The sequence below is a fragment of the Callionymus lyra genome, chromosome 1 (genome assembly GCF_982586985.1).
Source record: "Callionymus lyra chromosome 1, fCalLyr1.hap1.1, whole genome shotgun sequence".
Classification (NCBI taxonomy): Eukaryota; Metazoa; Chordata; class Actinopteri; order Syngnathiformes; family Callionymidae; genus Callionymus; species Callionymus lyra.
The window spans coordinates 33,012,355-33,040,146 of record NC_141818.1 but is presented as its reverse complement, the minus strand read 5'-3'; the positions used below and the strand labels follow the sequence as shown (position 1 = coordinate 33,040,146).

At 37.1% G+C, this 27,792-nt stretch overlaps 1 protein-coding gene across 6 annotated transcripts; it reads left to right on the top strand.

Moving 5' to 3' along the window:
• The first annotated feature begins 1,152 nt into the window (after nucleotides 1-1,152).
• On the top strand, nucleotides 1,153-27,220 carry LOC148089135 (glutamate receptor 2-like). 6 transcript variants are annotated; one of them, XM_087803312.1, is made up of 20 exons: nucleotides 1,153-1,391; nucleotides 5,477-5,617; nucleotides 8,301-8,540; nucleotides 9,365-9,486; nucleotides 9,917-9,991; nucleotides 10,525-10,578; nucleotides 11,873-12,031; nucleotides 12,118-12,285; nucleotides 12,423-12,527; nucleotides 12,595-12,702; nucleotides 12,790-12,853; nucleotides 13,290-13,432; nucleotides 13,621-13,836; nucleotides 14,309-14,463; nucleotides 14,601-14,799; nucleotides 14,981-15,228; nucleotides 19,408-19,522; nucleotides 20,786-20,920; nucleotides 22,008-22,183; nucleotides 23,174-23,316. In XM_087803312.1, exons 1-19 carry the CDS (start codon nucleotides 1,322-1,324, stop codon nucleotides 22,176-22,178), a joined length of 2,688 nt encoding a protein of 895 aa, XP_087659438.1. In that variant the 5' UTR covers nucleotides 1,153-1,321; the 3' UTR covers nucleotides 22,179-22,183; nucleotides 23,174-23,316. The 6 variants fall into 6 exon arrangements, 5 of the variants coding, with proteins under 5 accessions (XP_087659438.1, XP_087659430.1, XP_087659455.1 ...); XM_087803304.1 differs by lacking the exon at nucleotides 19,408-19,522 and adding an exon at nucleotides 18,682-18,796; XR_015713027.1 differs by lacking the exons at nucleotides 22,008-22,183; nucleotides 23,174-23,316 and adding an exon at nucleotides 18,682-18,796.
• Nucleotides 27,221-27,792: the final 572 nt, after the last annotated feature.

Here is a 27,792-nt window from a genome sequence, read left to right as displayed (position 1 = left end):
TTAGCGGTTTCTTTCTTTTATTTCACTATACCAGGGTGTAAAACTCAATCACAAAGCGGCCCAAATGTTTCAACCATTTAAGACACAGGCCGACCTATAAATAATAGTTAATCAAACTCTCTGTATCATGACATTGATGATGTTGCCTTTTCATTATCTGTATATATCTCAGTTCTTTTTCTCATACTAAACACTTAAACATCGTTTTACAAATGTATGGAGCGGTATAGAAAAGTCCAATGGACGCCCTATAGTTGATCTAAAGATGGAGTAAATGAGAGTGTGGTATTTAATGAAGAAGTCATAACCATGTATGTACGGCTTGTACAGGACAGTGATGAGGCATGTTCTAGGAGTGACAAAGGGATTCAAGGTGAGAGTACGTTTTCATCATTTTGCTGATGGACTGCCTGATGTATGAAGTTAGGGAGGATTCTCTCCAAGGTCAATGATGTTTGCTGATTGATTTTTGACAGTAAGAGTAAATTGTGAAAACCGGTGAGGTCAGGTTATTTTTGCATGCATCAGTCATCCTGAATAATTGAAAGAAATCAATAAGACTTAAAAAAAAAAAAAAGGAATACATTTAGAGGCAAATGTGGGGGGTGGTGGTGACCTTTGACCTCACTGCAAAAGTAATGAATTCTTTACATCATGGTTGTAGTGTGCGGTTTATATTGAAGTGGAAGAGTTAAAGATGCTCAGGGTTTCAATCGGAGGGACTTGGGAAAACGAGAACATGAACTAGCAAGAATAGACAGATGTGGCTTGGATGGGGGTGCAAGATAGACAGCAAGGTCGACAGAACTAAAAGTGACAGTTATTGGCTGGGTATGCTAATTGTTATTATTCAGAATGCTCAGGCATTTTTATTAAATTTATGATAACATCACGTCTCTGTTTTTATTTTAATGTTATTTAATTTGATCATATTTATCAATATTCTTTCATTTAATTCGTGTTATTTAATTTTTATATCCAGTAACGCCACCACAACAAATTCCTATGTTGTGTTCACCACGCTGTCAAAAAATGTTGCGATACCTATTCTGTTTCTGATCAGTGTACCTGTCACACATCTCGGCTCGTTCGGATCATCTCGGGAAAGTCCGTATTTCCTCGCGATGTTAAGCGCGCGCCCGAATTCCAGCAGCAGCAGCAGCAGCAGCGGGAGCGCGCACATCAACAGACAGGACAGTGCATCCGCAGAGCTCGAATGAACCTGGAATGACGCCATGATCCCGCACCGTGTGTGATGGACTGGGTGTTTATAGTAGTGAACATTATTTGAGGCGGTTTTTTTTTTGTCTCCAGCTCGACCATGAAGCTAATTCTTGTGCTGACACTATTGTGGCGCGAGGCGGTGTGCGGATCTCCGAGCGTCCAAATAGGTAGGCTTTTTTTTTTTTTTTTTTGTCAATGTCATCGTTCCCGAACATTCTTGTCTCCTCCTTCATCCGTATGTCCAAATCATTCCCATTTTTCCCAGCCTTAGCGTTACGTCTGTGTGGGCCTTTCCACGCTGTCTTCCTCCGCGGCAGTGGGCCTGTCACTGCTGCAGTCTTTTCTCATTTTACTTGAAATATACATCCACGTTCTTGCAAGTGTCTGCACCAAAAGGTATTAAAAAAAAAAAATGTATTCAAAAGTATTTTCAAACGATTGGGTCTCATCAACACCAATTGTAATGGTATTCTTGAAATTGCACGAATTGTAATACTATTCATTGTATTGTATACCTTGATCAATACTAAGGTGATGTCAATATCTGCGGCTGCCACTTGAAGGTGTTGAATTTCTAACTGGGTCTCTGGCCCAAGGGCGTTCTGTGAGTATCCCTGGGGGTAGCCGGGTAAACTCAAAAGATTTCAAGCACAGGGGCAGAAGAAAAACCCTCTTCTTCCTCCTACACTCCCGATACATTACAGATTTCTGATCCAAGGACACGTTCACTGTGCAGAGGCTCAAATTAAAAATCTGATATCACACACGTTCCCTCGCGTGTTCAATTATTCAATGATTCTTTTGTGCACAGATTGATAGAGCTGTACTGGAACGGTGTTCTCATGTCCATGTTAAGAGTGAGTGGACACAAAGGGTCTCATTTTCATCTTCTGAGGACATCCTGAGTTGTTAAAATATACATCATCTCTCTCTGGTTGTCTACTGAACTGTCAGCGTTTCACTCATCTCATTTCTATAAGTGAGGCAGAAGTCTGATCCATTCCATGTCGTTCTTTAATATTTATAAGGGTTCATAACTCGTTGCCCAGGGGGAACCATCGGTTGCATAATACAAAGGTGATAGATATGAAAGAACATATTTTGGTTCCCTTAGTGGGAACTTCCTAAATCATTTATTCTTGTTGCTTACCCCAACATGTTCAGCCATTACACAAACAGAGCTATTTTAATATAGCTGCCTCACCTCGCTAGAAATAAGGAGAGCTGATCTGGTCTCTATGGCAACAGCTTGTACATCCACACAGAACTGTAGGCAACAGCGTTTCGTTGAAGCACTTTGAAATGGTTAGTAGACTGATATTGTTAATCCTTACATTGTGTAGTTACTCTTTGAATCCATGAACATTGTTTTCAAAAGAACAACGGCTTTTTGTGCATACGTGTATTAAGACAATAATAAAAATATTGTGATAAATCGACAGTAGCCTAGCATGAAGCTGGCCCCTTTAACCATATGATCAACTGCGATTGTACTAATAGGTTTATCTGGCTTTTACTTGGATGTTCATTAAAGGTGTTATTTGTGCAATATGGTGTTGGAAGCTTTTGTGGTTTTGCTATGAGATGAATTGGTACAAGTCAGTCATGTGCAGTTGAACCAGGTAATGTAACAGTCGTGTTAATGTTTGAGTTTTGTCTCAAATCTATTGAGGGAAATACTTTTTAGAGGAAGTCAGCAGCAGCGTAAAAAAACAAAACAGTTTGCTTACTAAACTTTACTATGTATGTACTGTTTCAAAACTTATGAAATTCCATTGTGTCTTTTTTTTTATTCTTGGAACATAGTGGATTGTTTTCATAAGTTTACTTGCTTTTGGAATAATCCAAAATAAATTTAAAGTATTGATTATTGATTTTATTCCAAACATTAAAACCTAAAGGTGTTAATTGTTTCTTTAGGAAATTAATAAAAAACATTTTGACAATTATTATTTTCTGTTTCTCTTTACAACTTATTTATCTCCTAATGGAACACACTAAAATTGAATTGTGTGGCAAGAGGCAACTCATGTAAATAACAAACTCTCCTGACTCACTCACATGTTTCAAATGTTCATCTCCAAGATGCAGTAAGTCCCTCATCATGACCATGTTTTCAACTTATTACTTTATAAAGTTCTCCCCCGTCTGAAAATCTCCGAGATGTTATGCAAAGCCAATTATGATGATAATGGCTTCATTCCTCCACCAGCCACCTGTAATCATGCGGGCTTTCTTTATACAACGAGTCCCTTAGAGGTGGAGACTTACGGGATTGATGACGGGCAGTGACACACCTCGATGCTTGACCAATTACAGAGTTTTAGGTGGGTTGGTTTAAGCACATCTTTTAATGTAAATATTTAAATTAAAATAAGTTTTGTAAAAACAAATACATACTGATGAGTACAAAAGTCCAACATCTATTTAAGACATACTCAAATAACAACATCAGTTGCCCTTTAAACATGATTGACAACAAAGATACCTCTTGACAAAGCTCTGTTTCTTGGCCTGAAAAAATAACTTGGTTTTAAACGTGGAATGACTTAATCTATGATTCTGAAAAGACTGGTTATTTGCAACAGTGTGTTTGGGTAGTAAGTTGGTAGTTACCTCGTCACAGTTAGTTGCCTTCAGCAGAAGCTCAACAAGCATGTTAAGATTTGTCAGTCTTAATGGCTAATGATTCGGCTTCACCGCAAGACGCCGTGATTCTCTAAAACCTTTCCACATTCCGCCGCCATAGGCCTGAGAATGTGCTTATGAAAGTGTGACCTCATTATGTCACCTGCACCACAGTAATGTGATGTTAAATTAATTATTAGAATTAAAGCAAGTGTAAAGGTGTTATGTTTAAATATATTCTACCTTACATCAAGTTTTTCAACGACCATAGAAAGATGACTAGCATTAAAAGTGGTGCTTTAAAACTCATGAATGAGGTTTTTATGTTACAGATAACACAAATGTGTGTGAATATGTTTCGTGTTCAATGGCGTTTGCTAGTCCTGTCCTGTCAAATGTACCTCCTGGTGTCCATCAGTATTATTGTCTTAAGTGTGTTTGTATTGACCCTGGAATTGTTTGGTTACATGTAAATTATAAATGGTTGAGTATTTGGAGAAGGAGCACCATTAAGTCAATAATGGCAACAAGAAATATCTACAGCCAGCAGTTATATGGACTTTGATTGAGTGACTCAACATAGCTAATATATAGGGTTCCATGGTAGCTGTCCCCAGATGCTGCGATATGGACCCAGGAGGATAGTCTGTGTTTTCCCAGCTGATACCTTCAGGCCTCATTTATGTGTATTCATTCATTTGCTACCGCTTTATCCCTTATGGGGGTCGCGGGGAGACTGGAGCCTATCCCAGTGTCAATGGGCGAGAGGCCCCATGCCTGGACACCCTGGACAGGACGCCAGTCTGTCGCACGGCACACAAAGAAAGACAACCATTCACACACACACTCATACCTATTTCCCCAAGTTCTCAATCCATGCTCTGTATGTTTTTGGACTGTGGGAGGAAACCGGAGTGCCCGGAGTAAACTCACGCAACACGGGGAGAACATATGAACTCCACAAAGAAAGGTTACAAGTTATAATATACAATATATATATATATATATATATATATATATATAATAGACAATATACTTGAATTAAGTATTTTTTTATATTTCACAATGCTCAGAATGTATTTTTTTGGTAAAATTATGCTGGTGCAAAGTCTATTTCTTTCATTGAAGCGCCTGAAGAAAATTATCCCACAAATAGAAGTGTTAGTTTTATGACCCTCATTTACAGTATATTTTTGGGGAGTTTTTTCACTTCTCCACCTTAATGCTACATTCAAACAATTTCATTCAGAGTCCCAGACTTCATCTTTCCAGAAACCTCTGGAACAGTCTCTTGCTGTTTGCCTCAGTCCTTCCTTGACCCATGACAGACATTGTTATCGATGAGGATGATTGATTTACCTGTTAAGCTCAAGACCTTGAAATACAATCCTTCACTTGAGGATGGATCTTTTCTACAACCTGGTTTAGCAGACTTAATTGGTTTGAAAACAACTCTCCATTTTAGGGAAACAAAAATCACCCGTTTAATATCATAATCAGATTAAATAGTTTAATAACAAATAGCTCAATCAACACAAAAACTCAAGTAAGTAGTTCATGTTTGCAACATCTTTGTATTTGTGTACCGCTCTAGGAACTCATTCCTCTGTTTTTTTCTTTTCAGGTGGTTTATTTCCCAGAGGGGCAGATCAAGAATACAGTGCATTTAGAGTGGGCATGGTGCAATTTGGGATGGCAGATTTCCGACTGACACCGCATATAGACAACCTGGAGGTGGCAAACAGCTTTGCTGTCACTAACTGCTGTAAGTAACTTTGTTCCTCGTTGAGATGATGACTCCGATATTTACTAACGTGTGAATTTAAACTGCATGTTTGTATTTTATAGAGTTTTGTACTGAAACTCTAATATAATTCTTGCATAAACAAAGCAAATTTATTTTTGGTTCAGATTGATTTCAGTTTTATTTTGAAGATTATAATCCTCTAGTCTAGGAAATTCAAACTCAAAGCCTGCCAAGTAATTTTATTTAAGTCTGCCAGATTAATTGCTCAACTAAATATTAACTTTGTGACCTACAAATATGTTTAAGATAATATAAGGAACAGAGATTTTCACAAAGATTTCCAATATCAAAAATATGTCAAAGTAAAGAAATGTTTATGGGAAGCGATAATGAACATGAAGATCATTTAGATAAATTGAACCTCCTTAAAAAAAATGAAAGCTTCATCAGAGTGATACTTCCTGTTACAGATAGTTTGGTAAATATATTTTTAGGCCCAGCAATTGCGCATGTCCTCTCACATACACACAATGTATCCCCAGAATAAAACTGACAGAACAAAACATAGACAAACACTGGATGAAGTACAGAAGCCTGATGCCTCCATGAACGTTAGAGGGCCTTTTGAGGTTGATTCGAATTATTCAGTTATGTCCTCGCACTATTCTGTAACAATGTATTATGAATCTAGCCCAAGAGGTTCTGGTGAGAACAGGTTGGAAATTATCAGTAAATGTCATTGGCTATGTTAACATTTCAAGGGCTAACTTGACCTCGTTTTCTTCCGTGCTCATCGAAACGTAGTAAACTATAGGCTCCTCCTGCAGCAAGAAAACCTAGATATGATTGTGTATTTTCTATTACATTCTGGGATTGATCACAAGTGAAACATATCCAGATCCAAAAGATAGCATGTCTATTTATCAATTCATGTCTAGTTTGACCCAATTCTGGTTCAACAGAAATGGCTTTTAGATGGAAGATTTTTCATCTGCCATGGGTCCTCAGCCGAGTGTTTGCCAAGGGATTGGGCTCATTAAACTTTTCCTTAAATTTTAATGATTTTGTTTTCCAATAAATGTAACACAAGCAGCATCTGAAAATGGAACAGTAAGGCGGGAGGAATGAGGTCTCCATCCATGCAATACACTGCCTCCATCAGTGTGTGATGTAATGCTGCCCCAAGGCTCAATGCTCTGCTATTTAAGTGCGTTGTATGGAGAGTTCAGGCAATGCACAGTCTCCTCTTCCGAAGCACTTGATTATTGACACCAATGTTAGATTATCAGGTGCTGTGAGTCCAGCAGAGATGAACATTTATATGTGCAAAAGCTTATCTGCAGATCAAACTGTCTAACAGGTTTAGTAATTGTAATAAAGCTGTAAACGAAACATTTCTATTCACCAGGTTTCCTATTAGTAGGAACTTTATTGTTGCATATAAATATGCTGCGGAAGTGACGAGCGTATAAGCATCCATTTCTGGTGATTCAACTGGAAACACTAATAGCAAGCAGAAGTGCAACATATGCTGCAATAACACCAAATGTCTGTTTAGAAGCAACATTATATTTGTTTCCCTTAATTTAGTTCTTACACCTTAATTGCAAACACATAATAAAGATTTACAAATAGTTTTTGAATTTAAGTCTAATTTATTCAACCTATTTCCTGTCTTTATTATAACATCATTTCAGGGTTTGGTTTTTCTTCCTCAGCAATTTTTGGGGGCTTTGTAAAATGTGTCTAGGTTGAGCACATAAAAGATAAAACGAATGACTCCTATTTTTGGATGGAGGCGCAAGGTCATTTAAATAGGACATCAGAATGCACTTGCTCAGCTTGACTCAGTGGACATAATCCTTTGTGTGGAAATGTCTTACTAATTGTATAATGCTGCTAGTAATGTTGCTCACAAATCATTTCATGTACTTGGTCACAAAAAAATATTTAAAGGGCAAATAATGTGAGAAACCTAATTCTCTTGACTCACATGTTTCAAATGTTGAAGTCTTCCTCTCCAAGATGCAGTAAGTCTCTCATCATGACCATGTTTTGAACTTATTACTTTATAAAGTTATTTCCCGTTTGAAAGCCCAGCAAATGAGTGGTTACGAAGGCGGATTCCATTATGATGTAATAATGGGCATCAGTCCTCCTCCAGCCAGCTGTAATCGCGCCCACTTTGTTTATACAACGAGTTCCTTGGAGGTGGAGACTTCCGGGATTAATGACGCACGGTGTCAAACATCGATGTCAGAATCAGATTTATTTGCCAGTGATGTAAGAACAACACAGGAGTTGTTGTTGTGAAGTGGAAAAAACAAACTATTACAGCGGAGTGGGTGTGGTTGTGGTAAACAGTTAGTCCCCAGAAAAACTAAGTGAGTTCAGTGGGCGGGGCTTAAGCACACTTAAGTAAATACATCAACTATCTTTATTGTCAGTCCCTTGGAACCTATTTATATAATATTTTATGAAAGATTCAAAAGAGTTGAGAACAACACTTAACGTTTCGAAGATGGGGACGCAATGACATTTTGTGTTATCTCCTGGTTGTTTTCGGGCCTTTGCGTCACCTTGACCCTGAGATAACACGAGGGTTAAAAATCATGCTTGCCCAAGCCCTAAGACATCATTAACATTTAACATTGGAACAATTGTTCATTCTGTATGCCCTACCTCTCTGCTTTTATTCCAGTTTGCTCACAGTTTTCCCGAGGGGTCTACGCCATTTTCGGTTTCTACGACAAGAAATCTGTGAACACGATCACATCCTTTTGTGAAACGCTTCATGTTTCCTTCATCACACCTTCGTTCCCTGCAGAAGGAATGAATCAGTTTGTGCTACAGATGAGGCCGGACATCAAAGGACCTCTTGTGTCTTTAGTGGAGTACTACAAGTGGGAAAAATTTGCCTATCTGTATGATAGCGACAGAGGTAATAATGACACATTCTTTCATATATATTCAAGGAAATAATCGTTTGATCATTCACTGTTTAGTAGGTTGAACTACTCAATTGAACTTCAATTTGAGTATTAGGTTTATTTTGGAATTGATGAACAGATATATTTAATTTAATGAAACAAGTATTTGATCCAAGACAAACCATATAAAAGTCTGCTTCCCGCTGACTAATCCTCTTGCTTTAAGACGATTCTGATTCCTGATCTGACCTTTTTATCTGTTGAAATACACCTGTCTAAATTTGGATTACATTAATAAATTAAATACCTACCTGTGTAAAATAGCCTTTCCACAGAGTCAAACAATGATACGCACCCTTTTCATCATGGGCAAGGAAAAAGATCTGAGGACATTAGAGCCAGAATTTTAGAATTGCACAAAGCCAGAATAGGTTACACAAGCATTAAAAGGCCCTGACTTAGAAGAAGACAATTGTTGGTGTGATAATTAGAAAAATAGAAGTACAATTGCTGTTAATCTCCTTTTGGTCTGCAGCTTCATAATCAATATTTCTCCTTTTGGGGAATCACATTTCATAAGAAAGGTTGGAGATCAACCCACGCAGGATATTATATATCCTCCATATATTAAAGTGATCGCTCATGTTTATGAACCGACAAGGGTCAGTTAACACAATACGGCGCACCATTACTATAAGACCTACATGTCAGATAAACAATTGAACAGAAAGTGGTTGAAACAATGCGTCTTCATTAAGCTTGTACAGTAATGTATGAAACATTTTTAAACGATGTCCGGGGGAATGAGAAGCATTCAGCACTCTTGTGTGTCTAGGTCTTTCCACTCTGCAGGTAATTTTGGACACTGCGGCAGAAAAGAAGTGGGTCGTCACTGCAATCAATGTTGGGAACCTGAAAGATGAGAGAAAGGACGAAGCCTATCGCTCCTTGTTTCAGGTGTGTTTAGTTCACCTGAATGTTTTTCATCTTAATCGTGTTTTACGGGAGAATTTGGTAATGACAAGAGCATAGACCAAGCAACATTCTGCCAAGTCATATATGATACACCATATGATGAAATTTGACCCAACTGAGCAGTTAACTGATGCAACATAGAGCGGCACGTAGACTGTCGGAAGTGTTATAACAATGGAACCATATTGTCCCATTTCTTTACATGTGGTATGTCAATGAAAGTTTCTTTGAATTAGTAGAATACGTTCAGCTTTCACTAAGCCCTTTGAAATTGTAGAAGATAATTCGAATACTCTATGAAAACTGCAGTAGGACTGTACAAGTTTAGCATATCAAGTTTTTGTGTAAAAAGTTATTTTGATTCATTTTTTTATTGAGCTTGGGTTTTTCTTTTTCATCTTCTGTGTAATAGGATCTTGAAATCCGCAAAGAGAGACGGATAATTCTCGACTGCGAGCAAGACAAAGTCAAAGACATCATGGAGCAGGTGCACAATGACCTTTAAACACGTTCCTCACTTCAGATAATCCATCAGATTCTTCCATCAGATCCATCTATCATTCATGCATCCATCCATCCATCATCCATTGGAGCAAGGTAACGTGCCTAAAGTCAACTACATTCATTGCCTTTTAACTTCTGTTATAAGAATAGTAGATAATAATAGCACTTGTAAGTATATGCACATGCTGATTTCCTGACTTTTCATTCCTATCTATATCATATAACTGTTCTCCCAAGGTCATTTTTACCGGCTCAATGATTGCGGTAAAAATCTATGAGGTCACCAATAAATCACTCTATAAATCAAGCTATAAAACTGGTCCAACCAGCCTTGAACGCCTCGATGTATGTGCAGGTCTTACTACGTTCATATTTTCATTTCCATCTTTTCACCCACAAGCAACCTCTTCCTAGGGCTGTTTTTGTCTGGGAATCCTTACAGATTGTTGAACAGAAAAACTGTCGTTGTATGAATCACTGTCTTAAGTTGACATATAAGAGGCTTTTTCCTTGCAGGTCATAACCATTGGCAGGCATGTGAAGGGATACCACTACATCATTGCTAACCTGGTGAGTCACCAACTTCTCTGAAATGATCCAGCTCTGTCAAAGGGATGTGCTTCTTTAATGAGTTCTGCAGGAGTGTATAACTGTATTTAACTGGATGAATTGCACGGAAATACTTTGAAATATAGGTTATTATAGAGAGGAAGTAATTTGTCCTCCACCAGGAACTATAAATTAATATTGTATTATAAAAAAGGTTAGGTTAAGGGAACCAACAGTTTGAATGATTTTTCTTCTTCTGTCTAAAATGTGGTTTGTGGATTTCCATATATACATTTTACATGTTGTGTGTATTTTTGTTTAAAGTAAAGGGGCCACTTGCCCAGGTCTACCTATGTTTTGCTCATAAAGCCAGCAGGTGGTTGTTGGAGTACTGGTCTCATTCTGAGACTGATGAAAGGATAATGAATGACCTCAGCAAAGTTTTCTTCTCTGTTTTACTTTTCTGTGACAATTCTCCGTTATTATTAAACAAGTAATAGGAAATAAAAGGAAAATAGTCAGTTCTAAGAATAATAGCAAACATTAATTTCCAGACAGAGGATCAGGCATTAGGGAAGTCCACAGGTCAATCAAAGTTTAAAGCAGGCAGGGAAAAATAGGCAAGACGGCAACTACATATTCAGGTAGACACTGTGGGAATGACATTAGGGAAGGACAATAGATTTAGTGGGAATGACTAAGGATTTGGTGAAATGACTGAATGAAGTAAAAATGGATTAAAGGAACGTTATTAACTCTTGTGTTGTCTCAGGGTCAAGTTGACCTGGAGGACTGAATCCAATTTCTTTGGGTTTGGATGAACAACTTCCACCACTGCATTTGTATTCTGCAAGGCAGGAAGGTCGTTCAATTTGACTCATAGACAACACAAGGGTTAATACATTAGAAAGGTTATTTGTAAAGTTGTTTTAAACTCATTGTGAACTCATTGTTAGAGGGTAGGTTCTGGAACTTTGGAATGATGAGGACATAAGAATATTAAAAAAATGCCTTGCATAGATATTCTGTATATAGGTAGCAATTAAGTTGTCTGGTTAAACAAGGAGATGCTACTTTAAGATCCGAAACAAATGATACATGATATAGTTCACCTGTATTAGCACATGATGATGGCACACAACTTCATTCCAATATATATTTGCTGAATATTTAAGAGATTTCGTGGTCTGTCGAGTGTTTTATCTTATTTTCTCTCACACATATAAGTCATGGAACAGAGCTAAATGTACTAAAAGAGTTAATAAATACAAGTTAAACACAATTAGTTGATGTATTATTCTTTTTCTGTTCTCAGGGCTTTGTAGACGGAGACCTTTCCAAAATCCAGTATGGAGGCGCAAATGTATCTGGTTTTCAGATAGTCGATTTCGATGACCCTCTTGTGGCAAAGTTTGACCAGCGATGGGAAGCATTGGAGGAAAAGGAGTATCCAGGGGCAGATATAAAGATCCGGGTAACAAGCTGAAATATGAGCAATATTAAACCTTGGCTGATGTATTTATTTTTTCGACAAAAATAAACGTTTTTTATCTGCTCCAGTACACCTCGGCCCTGACATATGATGCAGTCCACGTGATGACTGAGGCGTTCCGCTTCCTTCATAAGCAGAGAATAGACATGAGTCGCCGTGGCAACAGTGGAGACTGTCTGGCTAATCCAGCAGTGCCCTGGGCACAGGGGGTTGAGATTGAGCGAGCTCTCAAACAGGTAATCGTTCTATTTGCAGCAGGTGTTATGGAATATTTGGAGACCAAACTGTTACATTCTTAATATGCTGCCTTTACATTTTAGTAAATGTTGACATTTTGCACTAAACCATACTTGTGTGTTTTTTCTGCATAAAGGTGCGTGTCGATGGATTGACTGGAAATATTCAGTTTGATCAATATGGGAAAAGAGTCAACTACTCTGTGACAATCATGGAGCTGAAAAACAACGGACCTGTGAAGGTAAAATGAAAATAAAATTGAGGAAGGACCTGTAACTCAGATTTGAATGTATTTCTCTTCAATCTAGATTGGCTACTGGAATGAAGTGGACAAGATGGTGGTGACAAAGTCTGACCTTTACCCTAATGAAACCATGGGCATGGAAAACAAGACAGTCATTGTGACCACTATACTGGTATTGAAAACAAATCTGTAACGTTGCACCACAGACTTGATGCACTTTTATTAATCTAACATCAACATTGTGTGTCTGCATGTGTAGGAAGCACCGTATGTCATGCTCAAGAAGAATGCTGAAATGTTTCAGGACAATGACCGCTATGAAGGTACGTAGACCAAACTGTGCAGGGATAACTTTGTTATGATAAGACACTTTAAATAAAATTGAATAAGAATATATGCTACGGAACAATCAATCAAAACTAATCAGACAAATCTCTAATCAAACCATTACCAGTAATGTTGCAGCTGTATTTAAAAAGACTGTTGACTGTGACATATTACAGTTCAATATTGTATAATGTTGCTTTATAAGAATGTAAGTATCTTTACTGTCTTACATAGTAAAAGGAAGTTTTTCCTCGCCAACGCCACGATGTGATTTACTCATTGTTGAATTGCTGGGATCTGTTTTTCCTTTCTCCACTATAGTCTTACTTAAACTGTAAAGTGTCTTGAGATAACGTTTTTAAGATAAGACCCTCTAAATAAAATTGAATTGAATTACATTTTGGAAAATAATGTCCATGTCAATCATGATAGGTTACTGTGTGGACCTGGCAGCAGAAATTGCAAAACACTGCGGTATTCGCTACCAGTTAAGGATCGTCGGAGATGGTAAATATGGAGCCAGAGATGCAGAAACCAAGATCTGGAATGGGATGGTTGGAGAGCTGGTATATGGGGTAAGTTTGAGTGTCTATTTGTAATGTCTAATATTACAAGGAACATTATCGATTTAGATGCTTTTAAATGAACCCAAACAAGTGTAATCATTCAGTTTTCCAATTATTATTTTTTGTAAACGCATTAACTATAAGTTAACAAGTAGTTATATGTTGCACTTTCTGTCTTTCTCTTTGTATTTAAACAGAAGGCAGATATAGCTGTTGCCCCCCTAACCATCACACTAGTTCGTGAAGAGGTGATCGATTTCTCCAAACCATTCATGTCCTTGGGAATTTCCATCATGATCAAAAAACCACAGAAATCCAAACCAGGAGTTTTCTCTTTCCTGGACCCTCTGGCCTATGAAATCTGGATGTGCATTGTCTTTGCCTACATCGGAGTCAGTGTCGTCCTCTTCCTGGTAATGAAATCATTTTTATAATATTATGTGGAAATATATGAATAAATATCAAAATGACCATTTTAAGGTATTAACATATAGGGCCATACAATATTCCCAAAATATATTTTCAGATAGGGGATGGGGCATAAGAGGTAATAATCAAAGTCGTAGTTGCAAGCCAGCAAGAAAAAAATACAATACTAGAAAAGTCAAGGTGCTATGTGGTATTAAAATGAGTAGAAATGGTTTCCCCATTGTTTGTATCTCGACTTCATGAGTTTTGCAGGAGTTAGTTTGAATTTTCTCCTAATACAACCTGGAAGCCAATAAAATACAAATTGTGGGTTTGTGTCTTGATGCATTTTGGCTGTGGAAGTGTGTCATTGACGGCTGTTTAAGACCAGGTTTAGGTTTTTCTTTGGTGCCATATACAAACCACAAACAGACATTCTTAAGTAACATATATTCTGTACTTTATTTCTAAATCCAGGTGTCCAGATTCAGTCCATATGAATGGACTTTGGAAGAACCAGAAGATGGGGCATTGCCACTCACAACAGAATCCACCAATGAGTTTGGGATATTCAATTCTCTTTGGTTTTCTTTGGGCGCGTTCATGCGACAGGGCTGTGACATCTCACCAAGGTGGTTATTGCACACATGATTTTTAATGTTCAACTGAACAAAAGTGTGCTTGTTTTGTATGTCATGATATTTAATTTGCAACTTTTACTTACACACCAAATGTATGTATTTAACATCTTATGAATATGTGTCTACAGATCCTTGTCAGGTCGCATAGTCGGAGGAGTTTGGTGGTTTTTCACTTTAATCATCATTTCATCATACACTGCTAACCTAGCTGCCTTCCTGACGGTGGAGAGAATGGTTTCCCCAATTGAAAGTGCCGAAGATTTAGCCAAACAGACTGAAATTGCATATGGAACCCTGGATTCTGGATCTACAAAGGAGTTCTTCAGGGTAGGAATGTGTGTTTCTTACTGTAAACATCCACCATTTCAATGCTGAGATTGGGGCACAGGGGTATCAGCTGGTTCAGAGAGGCCCTGCCTTTTCCTTTCTTGTCAAAATACAGAGGGGCACTCTCAGGGTTTTTTTAATAACCGTAAAACAAATCCTTTTTGTTTCTGTCTTTTATCAGCGCTCCAAAATCGCCTTGTTTGACAAGATGTGGCAATACATGAAATCAGCAGAACCCTCTGTCTTCGTCAAGAAAACATCAGAGGGTGTCTTGCGTGTGAGGAAGTCCAAAGGAAAGTATGCCTACCTGCTGGAATCCACCATGAACGAGTACATTGAGCAGAGGAAACCTTGTGACACCATGAAAGTGGGAGGAAATCTTGACTCCAAAGGCTATGGCATCGCTACGCCAAAAGGATCCCCATTAAGGTGGGTGGATCAGTATAACAATGCTAGCCAACCTGCACTGCCATGTACCATTCACACTACTAACCTGCTGCCTAGCATACTGTTCACTCTCCCTACGGATCTGCGATTGCTTTCTGATAAAATATCAAAATGAGTAGTCAAGCTTTCATGTAGAGTTTTCAAACTTGATAGTAGAGATCGCGATACACTGGCTGGACACCAACTTAAGTCCCACAGTGTACCAGCCAGTGTGAAAGCTGTGGCACTTACTCTGCAAAAACAAGTAAACACAGGGAGTGATGTAGTTGTCTCAAACCTATACTGGGTGGTGCAGTATGCGAGTGTGATGAATGGCGCATGGCGGCTTACTCGTTGTTATAATAATCCACCTACCCTGATGACGTCATCTCAGTGGTTTGTATTTCACCATGGTCACCACCTATGGCCGATGGCTAGTGGTGGTTTCCTTGAAAACTTAAGGGAGGGTGTGTTTAAATTCAGGTCTTAAAGAAATATGTTTTCTCTTTAATGTCCATATTCAGTCAAACAGGTAAAAAAAAGAGATATGAGAATTTGGGTCTGTGTCTGAAATTCCATACTTTGCATTATGTCAACCAAGTGGGTGAATTAGTTGGGGAACTTTCTCATGTTCTATAGATTTATTTACAATAACTGTTTCTAACACGATGGACATTTTTTAATGTCTCATGCTATTTGATTAAATTAAGTAGCATGTCAGTATGGGATTATGGTCACAACTCATTGTTATTGTACAGAATACTAATGCGGTTTCGTAAATGCTAAGCAGTGTGTATTAGCTCAATCTTTAAGACCTGAATTAAGGGAATGTTATCGATGGATCATTGTGTTTTGTGTATCACTGTTTGTATGTCCACATATTAAAATATACACTTTAATTAACAGTTATCTCAAGTAAACATAAATAACAAAAATAACAAACAACAACAATAGTTTTATTTTTTTAATTTTAATTATTTTATTATGTGACTTCAATTTATAAAATATTCAATCAATTATAGATATTTACAGTATTATACCTTGGTGATTTTGCCAGAGCAAGTACTTTATAAACTGTAAAAAAAACTAAAAAAAAGACATGTGAGGTGCTTAATTGCTAAAATGTTCACACTTGCAAGTATGTAAAGTAAATGGCACTTTTTAATGCTGAAACTGTTGTTATACATCTCATGCATATCAATAGTTTGCTCTTAATAATAATATATTTAATAATAATAACAAATAAAATAAATATGTTTTTCATGGTGTTTTTGATAGGATAATACAGAAAAAAGGGTTTAATCTTCATCAATGTAAACAAACTGTGAACCGAAAGAAAAATATATATATATTTATTCTTACTGCTTTAAAGGTGGCTTTTATTTAAAATACCATTATCATGTGACTTTTGAGTAAAAATGAGTAAAATACAAACTTGAGAAACAAAACTGTTTTGCAAGTTATTTCCAATTTTCTTCTGAAAGAATGGGGAAGTCATAATATATTTTACACAGTATATATATTTTTTAAATGCACAGTTAAAATTATCAAAAAGAACAGGAAGAGAAAAACATTCAAAATAATTTCAGCCACCAAAGGGAATCTAGTATTATAGTATGCAGAGTAAAATACTCTTTTCATGATTAAAAAAATATATATATACATATATATATATATAATATATATATAATATATAAAACATTATTTTTAAAGATCACTTAAAAGCCACTGTATGTCTGCGCTTATGTTTTTTTGTGTTTGATACTCACTGCTTTGTCTTTTCCCCTGTTTGCTTTTGTCTCTGAATCTCTCTTCATTGTCTCTCTCTGTGTGTCACTCTCCCTCTGATATTACATTTTCCCCACAGATGTATCAAACTGGAAGACATTTTCTGGACAAGCCATTTAGTTTTAAATCTACATTAGGCAATTTCAATGACATCAAATTAAAAGTTTTCGAGGGGGGTAATAAAAGCGTCAGACTCTTGTCTGTTCCCTTTACTGAGAACATGTGTCTGCAATCAATATTGGTTATTCAGTTCCTTGATTGAATGCTTTTGTATAGGAGGTGGAATTGAAAGCTATAGATCCCACCTAATATGATAAATTATCATAATTTTGCCTAATGTAGCTTTAAAAGAAACTTAGTATGGCATGTTTTGTTGGGTTAAATCATAGTGGAAGCAGAGAATAATGAGAAAAATCACATACAAATCACATTTTAAAAAAACCTACTAACTAATATATCTGCTCCTATTACAACACTTTCCATTAAACCAGGGACATGAAGTTAGTGGGTTTATAGACAATTTTCCTCAGATGTATCGGTGTAATTATCATCGTCATCCTCATAATTGGGCAGAAGAGGATTATGGGCTATGAGAGTTGTTAGGAGAAGCCAAGTGGAGATTAGATTTATAAGAGAGACCATCATTTGTGAAACATTCATCAGCATTTCAGAAAATTCATGATATAAGTTCATATTGATTGTAGGTGCCATACGTCAATAGCATCCGCATTGATGATTTTGGCAAAAAGAAACAAAAAAACAATAGATTCCATGTCCCTCCTTTGTTAGTCATGTGGTCACGGAGTGACAAATCACCACTCTTTACTTTATCATTCCCCATTACATCATAACAGCTATTAATAAAAGCTCTCCCCGCTGGGTTGTTTGTTCTCTTACCCTGGATTGCTGCAACTAAGATTGTACTTTAAGATTGAGCCATCACAATAGAACAATGGGTGCACAATGATTACATTGAAGTATGGAACATTTGCTTTTAATTTTATAGCAAATGAGTTAAAAAAAACAAACAACCTGGTATGGGTTTGTTCTTCATGAAGCATCCATACTCCTTTCATTGTAACTTAGTACCATGTGCTCAGACGAGTTGTTTCGTGAGGAAGGAATGGTGATATGTTATAGTGAAAACCTTACCCATTAATGGTGCACATCTAATAATAAGGTCTTCAACTTAAACACTAGTTCTGCCCATTAACAGTCCATAGCCTTTTTTTATTACCGCAAAAGTGCATTCGCCATTAGTCACTTCTTGCATTTAAGTAGTAGTTGGATTTAACTTAAAAAGTTACAAAAACAACAAGAAGTCCCTCAGTTAAACATGAGATATGATTGGTTAAATTGCTGCAACTCATCACCAAAAGTACGATTTCTTTTAAGACTTAATGTCACGTATAAAATGTAAGATTGATAAGAGCTTTGAGGAAAGTGAATTGTTTTCTAATTTATAATTGTAGTTATAAGGGTTTTTGTGACTTCAGCTTTAGGTTTTTGAAGAAAAAAAAAATCAGTACTCCAGGGAGAGAACAATCATTCCAGCTGTGTGTAGCAAATTCATTCTAAGGATGGCAGTGCTGCTAACACACATAAACACCAGCAGGAGGACAGAATGTGATAGCAAATCAACTGCTAACGGCCACTGTGTTCATGTAGAAATGCTGTGAACCTGGCGGTGTTAAAGTTGAACGAGCAGGGGCTGCTGGACAAACTGAAAAACAAGTGGTGGTATGACAAGGGAGAATGCGGCAGCGGAGGAGGGGAGAGCAAGGTTAATGCACACTCTCACACATGGCACTCGCTAAACGTGGTCGCGAAGGCTAAAATGGGTCATCGGGTGTAAGGCAATGAAAAAGCAACACACATGCAACACCATGTGTAGGAGATGCTGCCAAAATGCTCATCAAAAAATAAAAATAAAACATGCGACATACCAGATCTAATGGCGGATGACAATATATTAAGCCAGCATGTTGTGTTTGGGTGTTTGCTGCTTCATCGTTCAATGTATTGCACCCGGGTTAAAGGTTTAAGGTCCAGGTTGAGGCAGGTTGTAAGGGCAATGTTAGGGTCAGGTTACCTCTCACCAAATGAGAGGGACTGTTGATAAAGAGTTTGTACCAACTAGCCAAACTCTGGTTATCAAGGTCTCTGTCCTGATGGAGGTTTTTCATGGCAGCGCTTCTCACTGTTTGTCATAGGCACCTGACAGAGTTTCCCACTGCAAGACGACTTTATATAACGGTACCAAAATGTTAATGAAATTTGACAAGCACTAGTGGGCCCTGTTTCGGTTGCAAGACCAGCGTGTGAGAATCGCTCCCCGTATAATAACATAAGATAACATTGATAATGATGTTATTTATGTTATTCCCATTGAAGAGTGCCAGTAAACCTTGCCGTATTGAAACTGAATGAGCAAGGGACGCTAGACAAGATGAAAAACAAGTGGTGGTACGATAAAGGAGAGTGTGGCTTCAAGGACTCCACCAATAAGGTCAGTTGTTTATGTCTGTGAATAACCAAACCTACTGTCTGTTCAGACCTTTTAGCATGTGCAAAGCATGATCAATACCTGTTACTCTGAAGAAGACACAAGCACAGAATGTTAGAAGTTTAGATTCACGAGAGATCAACATTTTTTTAAATACTTTATGTGGAGCCGAAGCAGAAGGAATTCTAAATATTCCTATAAGTATTATTTCTAAAACATTCAGTATCCGTTAAAAGAAAAGCAAGTATGAAACCTTCCTTTAAAAGGTTCATCCTTTCCTCATTCATATTTTTCCAAGCAGATAAACTAAAAGAATGTTGGCCTGGTTCCCCCAGAACTTGAACACAGATAAGCGGGAAAGATGGGTGGATAGTAATCCCACCCCATTTTCTGGTATTGATTGATTTCCTTATAATACCATACAAAAATACTAAACTGTTATAAAAATCCATAAACACCTGTTTCAGCTCCACTTAAAAGCTTAATGAATAACTATGATTCAGGCCCTTCAATGTGATGAGTATTTGTTTGTCTCGCTGTTGTTCTTTGTCAAATGTCTGCGTGTCTACACTTTTAGACGGTTCTTGTTGATTTTTTTTCACCACTAAAAAGACAGTTTGTTCCAGTTGTTTCAAAAGGTTAAATGAGGTGACAAGTACCAAACAAACATTCCTGTCAACAAAGAGTTTTACTGATTCTCTTAAAGACATTATACGATCGAAAATGTTTACATTAATTTATTACTTTAACTCCTTTTCCCAACCAGCAGTGACTGAAGGATCCAACAGTATTCTGGCCGGGAGGTGCAAACTCTCCACCTGCTACTTGGTCTTGCCTTGTGATGATCACTTTGCCAACGACTGATAAACTCTTGTGATCTAAATACAACTATGCAACTATAATCAATGGCTGGATATATTGTTAGTTCATTAAATGTGATGGGAAAACTATGTTCATGTGGGAAATGGAAGGTAAAAAACTATGAGATGATAGTGCTTGTACACATATCCTGTACTCTTATCTGAGTAAGAGACACTAGCATTCACACTTATGTTGTCCGTGTGATGATTTTGTCAAGTCCAGTTTGCTGTCAGTGTCTGTATGTTGTCTAAAACTAATGTAACCATAAATTGTATAGGTGGGTTTCAGTTGCATGCAGTACATTGAGTAGTTTGTATCACATTTGATTGAAAATGTTAATCTCTTCCAGCACTTCTAAGTGGGTGACAATCTTTGTTTGTCCCTCTATGTACGTGTCTACACTAGGAGAAGACCAGTGCTCTGTCCCTGAGTAACGTAGCAGGAGTCTTCTACATCTTAGTAGGAGGTCTTGGTCTGGCCATGATGGTTGCACTGGTTGAGTTCTGCTACAAGAGTCGGGCTGAGGCCAAAAAGATGAAGGTACAACATTGTTTCCCTTTTGTTTACTAATTAAAAACAGTGTATTTTAAAGTATACTACTACAAACCATCTTTTGTTCAGTCATTGTACCTTCAACCAAATCAACAATATCTAGTATGATATTGTTGAAACAGTTGCATTTATAGACATCGTCTCGTCACCAGGACATTACAACTAACCAATTAGAGCCAACTTTATGCTGTTTTTAATTAGGCTTTTCTAATGAATTAACCATCATTTAATCTCTAATTATTATATTTGATGTTAAGAGACACAGCACAAGTACTGTGTGGCCCTGAAAGGGCCCGAGTGGTTTGTGTTTGGATCAGAAAGGATGACATTTTTGACCGTCGTCAAAATAAAGTCTCGCATAATCAGTAACTGTATCCATAATCTTCTGAAACCAATTCTCAGAGACGCTGTGTTTGAAAACTGTCTCTACTGCTAAACTGCAACGTTTTTTGAAAATGGTACCATCATAGTCTCTCTTTTTCCCAGCAGCCAATACTGTTTATAACTGTAAATTATAAAATAGAGACCATTCTGGAACAGCTGCTGAAAATAGTTGAAATTAATTTAAAACAATAGAAAAAGATAACTCTAAGGACCAGCACATGTGTGGATTAACATGAGCAATACATCGGATAAAACAGTCCAAAAGCAAACAGAAAAAAAAGGGCTCTTCTACCAGATGTTGATTCATCAGCATACATGGTGACCAACCTCTTCAGTATGGGCTGTTCATACTGTAAGACCTCTTGCAATATGAACCCATTTGTACAATATGCTTTGAAATACTTGGCACACGAAACAAAACTAGAAATGTACCGTTATAAATCGGACACAAAATCTCTACACACAAACATACACACATCATTTGTTTCACCTTTCGTTCTGACTTGATTGTTCTATCTTTTGGTGTGGAATAGTCCAGTATATCATTATTTTCCCTCTCTGTTGCATGTTTTAATTAGTACTTTTATTGTGCCTCGGTTCATTCATTACCACCATAACCCGAACAATATAAATATATGTGTGGAGTAGTATTAAAGTAACAAACTCTGTATGTGTTATGTTGTGTGTGAAGGTGGCAGCCAACACCTTGTCGTCCCCCCAGCACACAGGAAACTACACACACACACTGTCTTCTCCTCAACACGCACCAAACTACAACCTGGTTTCCCCAAGCCACCAGCCAAACTATGCCACCTATAAAGAAGGCTACAGCGTGTACGGCATTGAGAGCGTCAAGATCTAACACGGGTAGGAGGGTGATGATTGATGGCTGAAATCCTTCCACAGTCACAGTTGACCATGAATTTGGTTATCAGGCACCAGCTGTTTTTTCACCTCATCGGGTGAAGAAGCTGAGTAGATACTGATGGAAATCCCAAGTTCTGGTCGTGTCTGTGGCTGTGAATGATCTTTCCTGTCCAGTTTTTCCTCACTGTGATGCCTAAACTGTTTTTTCTGTCCCACGTATGTCTTGTTGTCCCATATAATTCACACCCGACCCCCACCCGCCTCCCACCCCGGTCCACTCCTAATTTATTTTTATTTTCTCAATGTTACTTTCCCAGAAATATTTAATTTTCAAAGCCAATCATCCTCTCTTGTTAGCCGACTTGTCACTTTCATTAGCAGCTCATAAAAAGACAGACAATGAAAATTACAACTTGATTTCATATGCATTTGTTGTCAGGCACTCGTTACAAAATATAAAGATTTTTACAAGTAGCTGTTGAGTGACAGTTCACCCAAAATCCACTTGTTTTCTGGAGCAATACATCCATACTGCTCGCCGGTAGCGTCCATATTGAAGCCTCGTCAAGAGGAAAACAAAACCAAGAAATAAAGTAGTAACTTCAAAATACATTGTCTCGATGAGGGACTGCATCTTGCAGAGGAAGACTTTCTTGAAACATGTAAGTATCTCAGGAGAGTTGGGTTTTCATATTAGTCATACAATAAGGGTGACCATGAATCCTTTAGAAATTGTAAAATGATAAAGTAAAAGGTAGTGTAAGATGACCCGACTTTTCCATAAACAAGAATTCACCTTTGGCAATAAAGGACTGAACCAGGGAATTCATCCTTTTTATAGGCTATTTTTTAGTATATATGTTCTCAGGAACTATGCCAGTTTTATTTTCTTGCCATATTTCAGTCATACCTATGAATTATGCACCTTTTTAAGGTTAAAAACACAACGTTTAGAAGTCAAACAACTTTTTTTTTTCTTCCATTTTACAGATGAAGTTCACAGATGCCATGCGCTCAAAAGCTCGTCTGTCCATCACAGGATCGACAAGTGAGAATGGTCGTGTCCCAGTGGCATACCTCCGACCAGGATTACCCATGAGCCTCAGCATGACTGATCTCTCCTGACATCGCCCAAGCCAGTGCCTTACAGCCAATCAACAAACACACTCTCTCACTTCAAATTGAGCAGAAACAAGTTCTCTGCTTTATGGAACAGTCACCACCTACGTCCTTCCATCTGGAAATGTTACCAATCATATATTCCGAGGATTCGTGATCACCGTCCCTCTCCACTTTCTTTTTCTTCTAAGAAACTGAAAAGATCTTGTCCTCGTAATTCTTAGCTGTCAAGCTTCAGCAAGGAACTGCCCACCTATGATGTGAATCATGTGACTTACAGCGATGAAGACAGCTGCTCATTAACAAAATATTTACTAAAAACAATCAAGCACAGTTGACAGTTTTCTACACTTGTCTACATCAACATTTCATAGATTTATTTTCTTTTTTTGCCATGGAGACTTGTCTTGTACAGAAATTAAGGACTATTGCAATAATGTTTATCAGGGATGTGATACAAATTTGTGAAAATATCTAAGAGTATTCCATTCTATTGAGTGCAAGCGCTAGGAAAAAATAATCCATTTATAGTGATAGTTTTATTAACACCTAATAAGCTTGTTGTTGTCGCTGATTCCCCTCATCGCCATCGGCAGGCAAATTATGAGCCATGACGCTAGATTCAACAAATGCATGCACACACACATCAATGTACAGAACAACCAGACAAGGGGAACTAGCGGAATTTGTTTGTGATATAAGCACCTTCAATTTTGTAGATACAAAACAATGTTTAAATAGATTTTGTCACATGAAACTTAGGACATTACAATATGGACAAATATCAATGACTTTAAGGAATTATATTTAAATGGTGGTTGAACAGCATGTCGATCATTGTCAAACTGAAATTTTGTTGTAAAAAGTCTGTCTTGTCAACCTCTATAATGGATCAAAAATTGAATCTGCTAAAATAGTTGGGAAACCATTGTGAAGCCTTATAGATTACCAAACCATGTGGCCAAAAACACTGATCTAGGATAAATATGTACTCCAACCCTGGCTGCTTACAAAAGCTTCCGTTCTTCAGTTGCTGTAATCATCGATATATTTTTATCCACAAAAAGCTAACACAAATTAAGTTAACGCAATTTGAAAAAGATAGCTTTGAGATTTACCAGTGAAAATGGAAAGTTATAAGCCACTAAATTGCTATATTGGATATAAAGGTAAACAACTTAGAAGGCAAATAATGCGAAAACCCAGCTCTTCTGACTTACTCACGTGCTGGCCAATCACAGCAGAGTGGTTATGATGAATGAGATTTTATCTCCAGAAAAGAGGAAAAGGGGCCTTAAGCTAATTTAAAGAGTTTTGTACGAACATACACACTGGTGATACAATAGAGGTCCAATATCTATTTAAGACACACTTGAATCAAAACATTAGTTGCCCTTTAAGTATGAAAAAGATGTTGATGCAGAGCCCGCTTTTTATGTCATGGCAGCTGAGGGTAAAAGAATGCATGTGATGTATTTGGTACACCATAAGTGTGGGTGGGTACTAATTCTACTAATGAATGACACTGGTAGTTAAGAGTAGTAATTAGACCGAAAAGCAAATCAGTTTCATTTCCCTAGTGAATATATGTATCTGAAAGACAGACATCACACATGTATTTAAAGAAATGGGGTCATATCAGAGTCAGTGATCCACATTACCCGCTATCTCTCAGCACCTGAACTCACTTGGCAAAGCCCTACGTCCCTGATTCTGATAATACATAACACATTCTGTTACAAATTGTACCTTGAAAAGATTTTTGCCCTAATTTTGCAAAAAAATAGATGTTCAGGACAAGTGATTTCCATGTTTAAGTACTGTTTAAGCATAAGCACCTTTTCAAGAGTACATGTTTGGCATCTGTATAACTATTCTCAACCCTAATTAATTTTGTTCTTAAGGGTTTTTTATTTTTTCATTTTGAAAAATAGCCTCTCCACTTCTGTCCCCTACCTCTAGGGGATAGATTGGCCAATAGCCTTAAGAAAACAAATGCATATATTCAAAATCATTTTTTTAACAGTGATAATACAAATTCAATGTCCTTTGGAGTGACAAATTTCACATGTTGTAAAAGCTTTGTGCTTAAAAAAAAAACCTTTACATAGCTAGACCGACTGTTGTAACTTATCTACCAAGGGGCAGAGTGAGAACAGGTGAAGGGACTTGGAAAAATTGTCAATTTAATTCCGAAATGTAATCATTCTCTAGGTATAACTGCGTCACATTCTCCACTTATCATTGTTGTGATAAAACTATATTTTCTACATGGTATACACAATATATGAATATATATGAGAGCTTTGGCTTTCTGCTCTGCTATCCCTTCACCATGAAAAAACAATTTAGAGACCTCATGGCTGAGGATCATGCATTGATATCATTTAATATCTTCCCCTGACTAGTAAACCAGACTGCGAGGTACCTAAACTTCTCCATTTGAGGAAGAATGATCGCTGCATGCACGCAGTTGGAATGAGTTTTCTCTGCAGGTTGGCGAGACTCTGTCCTAGAGATGAGGTTTCATGAGACCCAGAGTAAATTATGTTAATGCTTGGGCACCTTTTTATGGTGTTCCTTGGAGCCCTCCCTTGAAAGGTCTAATTGGGCAGTTAAGATAGCCAATATGTATCCAAGTTAGCCACGGAAGCAGAAATGGGATTTTTTTTTTTCTTAGAAAACAATGTAAAAAAAACACTATACTATACTGATGTTTAAGGAAAGGGCTCGGTTGGATTATATTTCCATCGAAAACAAGTGCGTATGACTTCTTCTCCATCGTTCACACAATTACCACAGGCTTTCACCGACTGAGGATATAGTTACCATAGCAACAGCCTTGCAATGAAGGAAGTGGGTGGGATGGAAATAGACAACCTTTTTCCCTTGATTCTCACACAATTATGACTCATGGGAGCGATCAATCAAAAACAAAAAATGTTCCACAGACAAATGCTTTCAAAATGTCACTACTTCAATATACTTTTGTAACAAGCATCGATTACACTTTTGGGTGACAGGGTTGATCAGCCTCATCTTTTTCTCGACAATGTATTATTGGTTAAATTTTTATTGTCTGCATATGTTTAGAGCTATAAATATATAATCACCATTTTTTTTCCAATCAAAATGAAAAATCTAAAAAAAAAAGGGAATTATGGAAATCATTTGTATTTGCAATGTCAGTGTTATTTTCAGACATTACTCTGTAATTAGGTGGAGGAGAATTTATTCAATGATTTACTCTGTGAATTATCTTGACTGTCAACAAAAACAACACGGTATTTCTACGTTTACACGTGTACATAAACTTGTCACTTAAGAGTTTGTTGCCAACTGGATGACGTGCCAAAAAAGACCCTGAGAGTGGCTGCTCAGCTGTAAACCATCTTAAGCTCTGCACTGAAGGACGATGGGAACAGTTGCATGTCACTTTTTTCTTTTTTTTTTCTTTCATACAGATGAACTTTTCAGCCTCAAGTGTTGTGCCTGGCTGCATTTTTTGTGTTTAAATAGTTATATGAATACTATAACAATATCAATTGCAGTATTGGTGTGGTTCTTGTTATGTACAGTGTATGCTTTAACGACTCGGGTCTGCCATTTCAACTACAAATGGAAGCTGTTGTGAGTGCTGCTGTTGAGCTGGTTAGCTGAGGACTTCTCACCATGACGTAACTTGTGGACTGAACTTCAAGATGTCATGGTTTTATCTCCATCTTCTTACAGACGTGTTATTTTTACAATTTAAACATTAAACTATAGGGACGTTTCCAACACGTGTCAATGATAATGAAGCATCTACAAACTTTAAAAGTGGACAAATGTGAAATGTTGCAAAGGAATGAATCATCTCTTTTGAATTTCCTTCTGATGTTACTTAATTTTCTAATAAATTAATAACTTTTGACCTAATTTTTCAGTGGTTGTTTCTTTCAATGCCTATGAATAAATCTTATAATTGGTATGTAACTTTACATATAAAATACAATGAACTCTTTTTAACTGATTCAAATATAATTTTTCCATTTTTATTTCATGTTATCGTTTAAAGCAGGGGTCGGGAACCTTTTTGACTCAGAGAGCCATGAAAGCAAAAATATTTGGAAATGTATTTTAGTGAGAGCCATATAAATAATATTCAGATGTAAGAATCTGTGCTTGACACAAATTCAAGCCCTTTTCCTTTGTTTATCAAAATCAACAAAGAATTCAGACGGGTTCATCCCTTTCCATGCCTCCATTTCAATATGTCCATCATATTTAAATGAAGCACAAGACTAAAATTTCTCCATTTCTGTGATCATGAAAAAACAAAAACAAATGAAAACATGAATTCAAACTAACAGTTTATATTTGTTAATTTTAAACATGTCTGATATGAATCACACAAGTGGATTAATTAAATTTCAGATGAAGTTTAACGAGAATAAAACTGTTCATCAGTAACTTCACATCATCATCGCTTTGTCTGATCGTCTCTGACG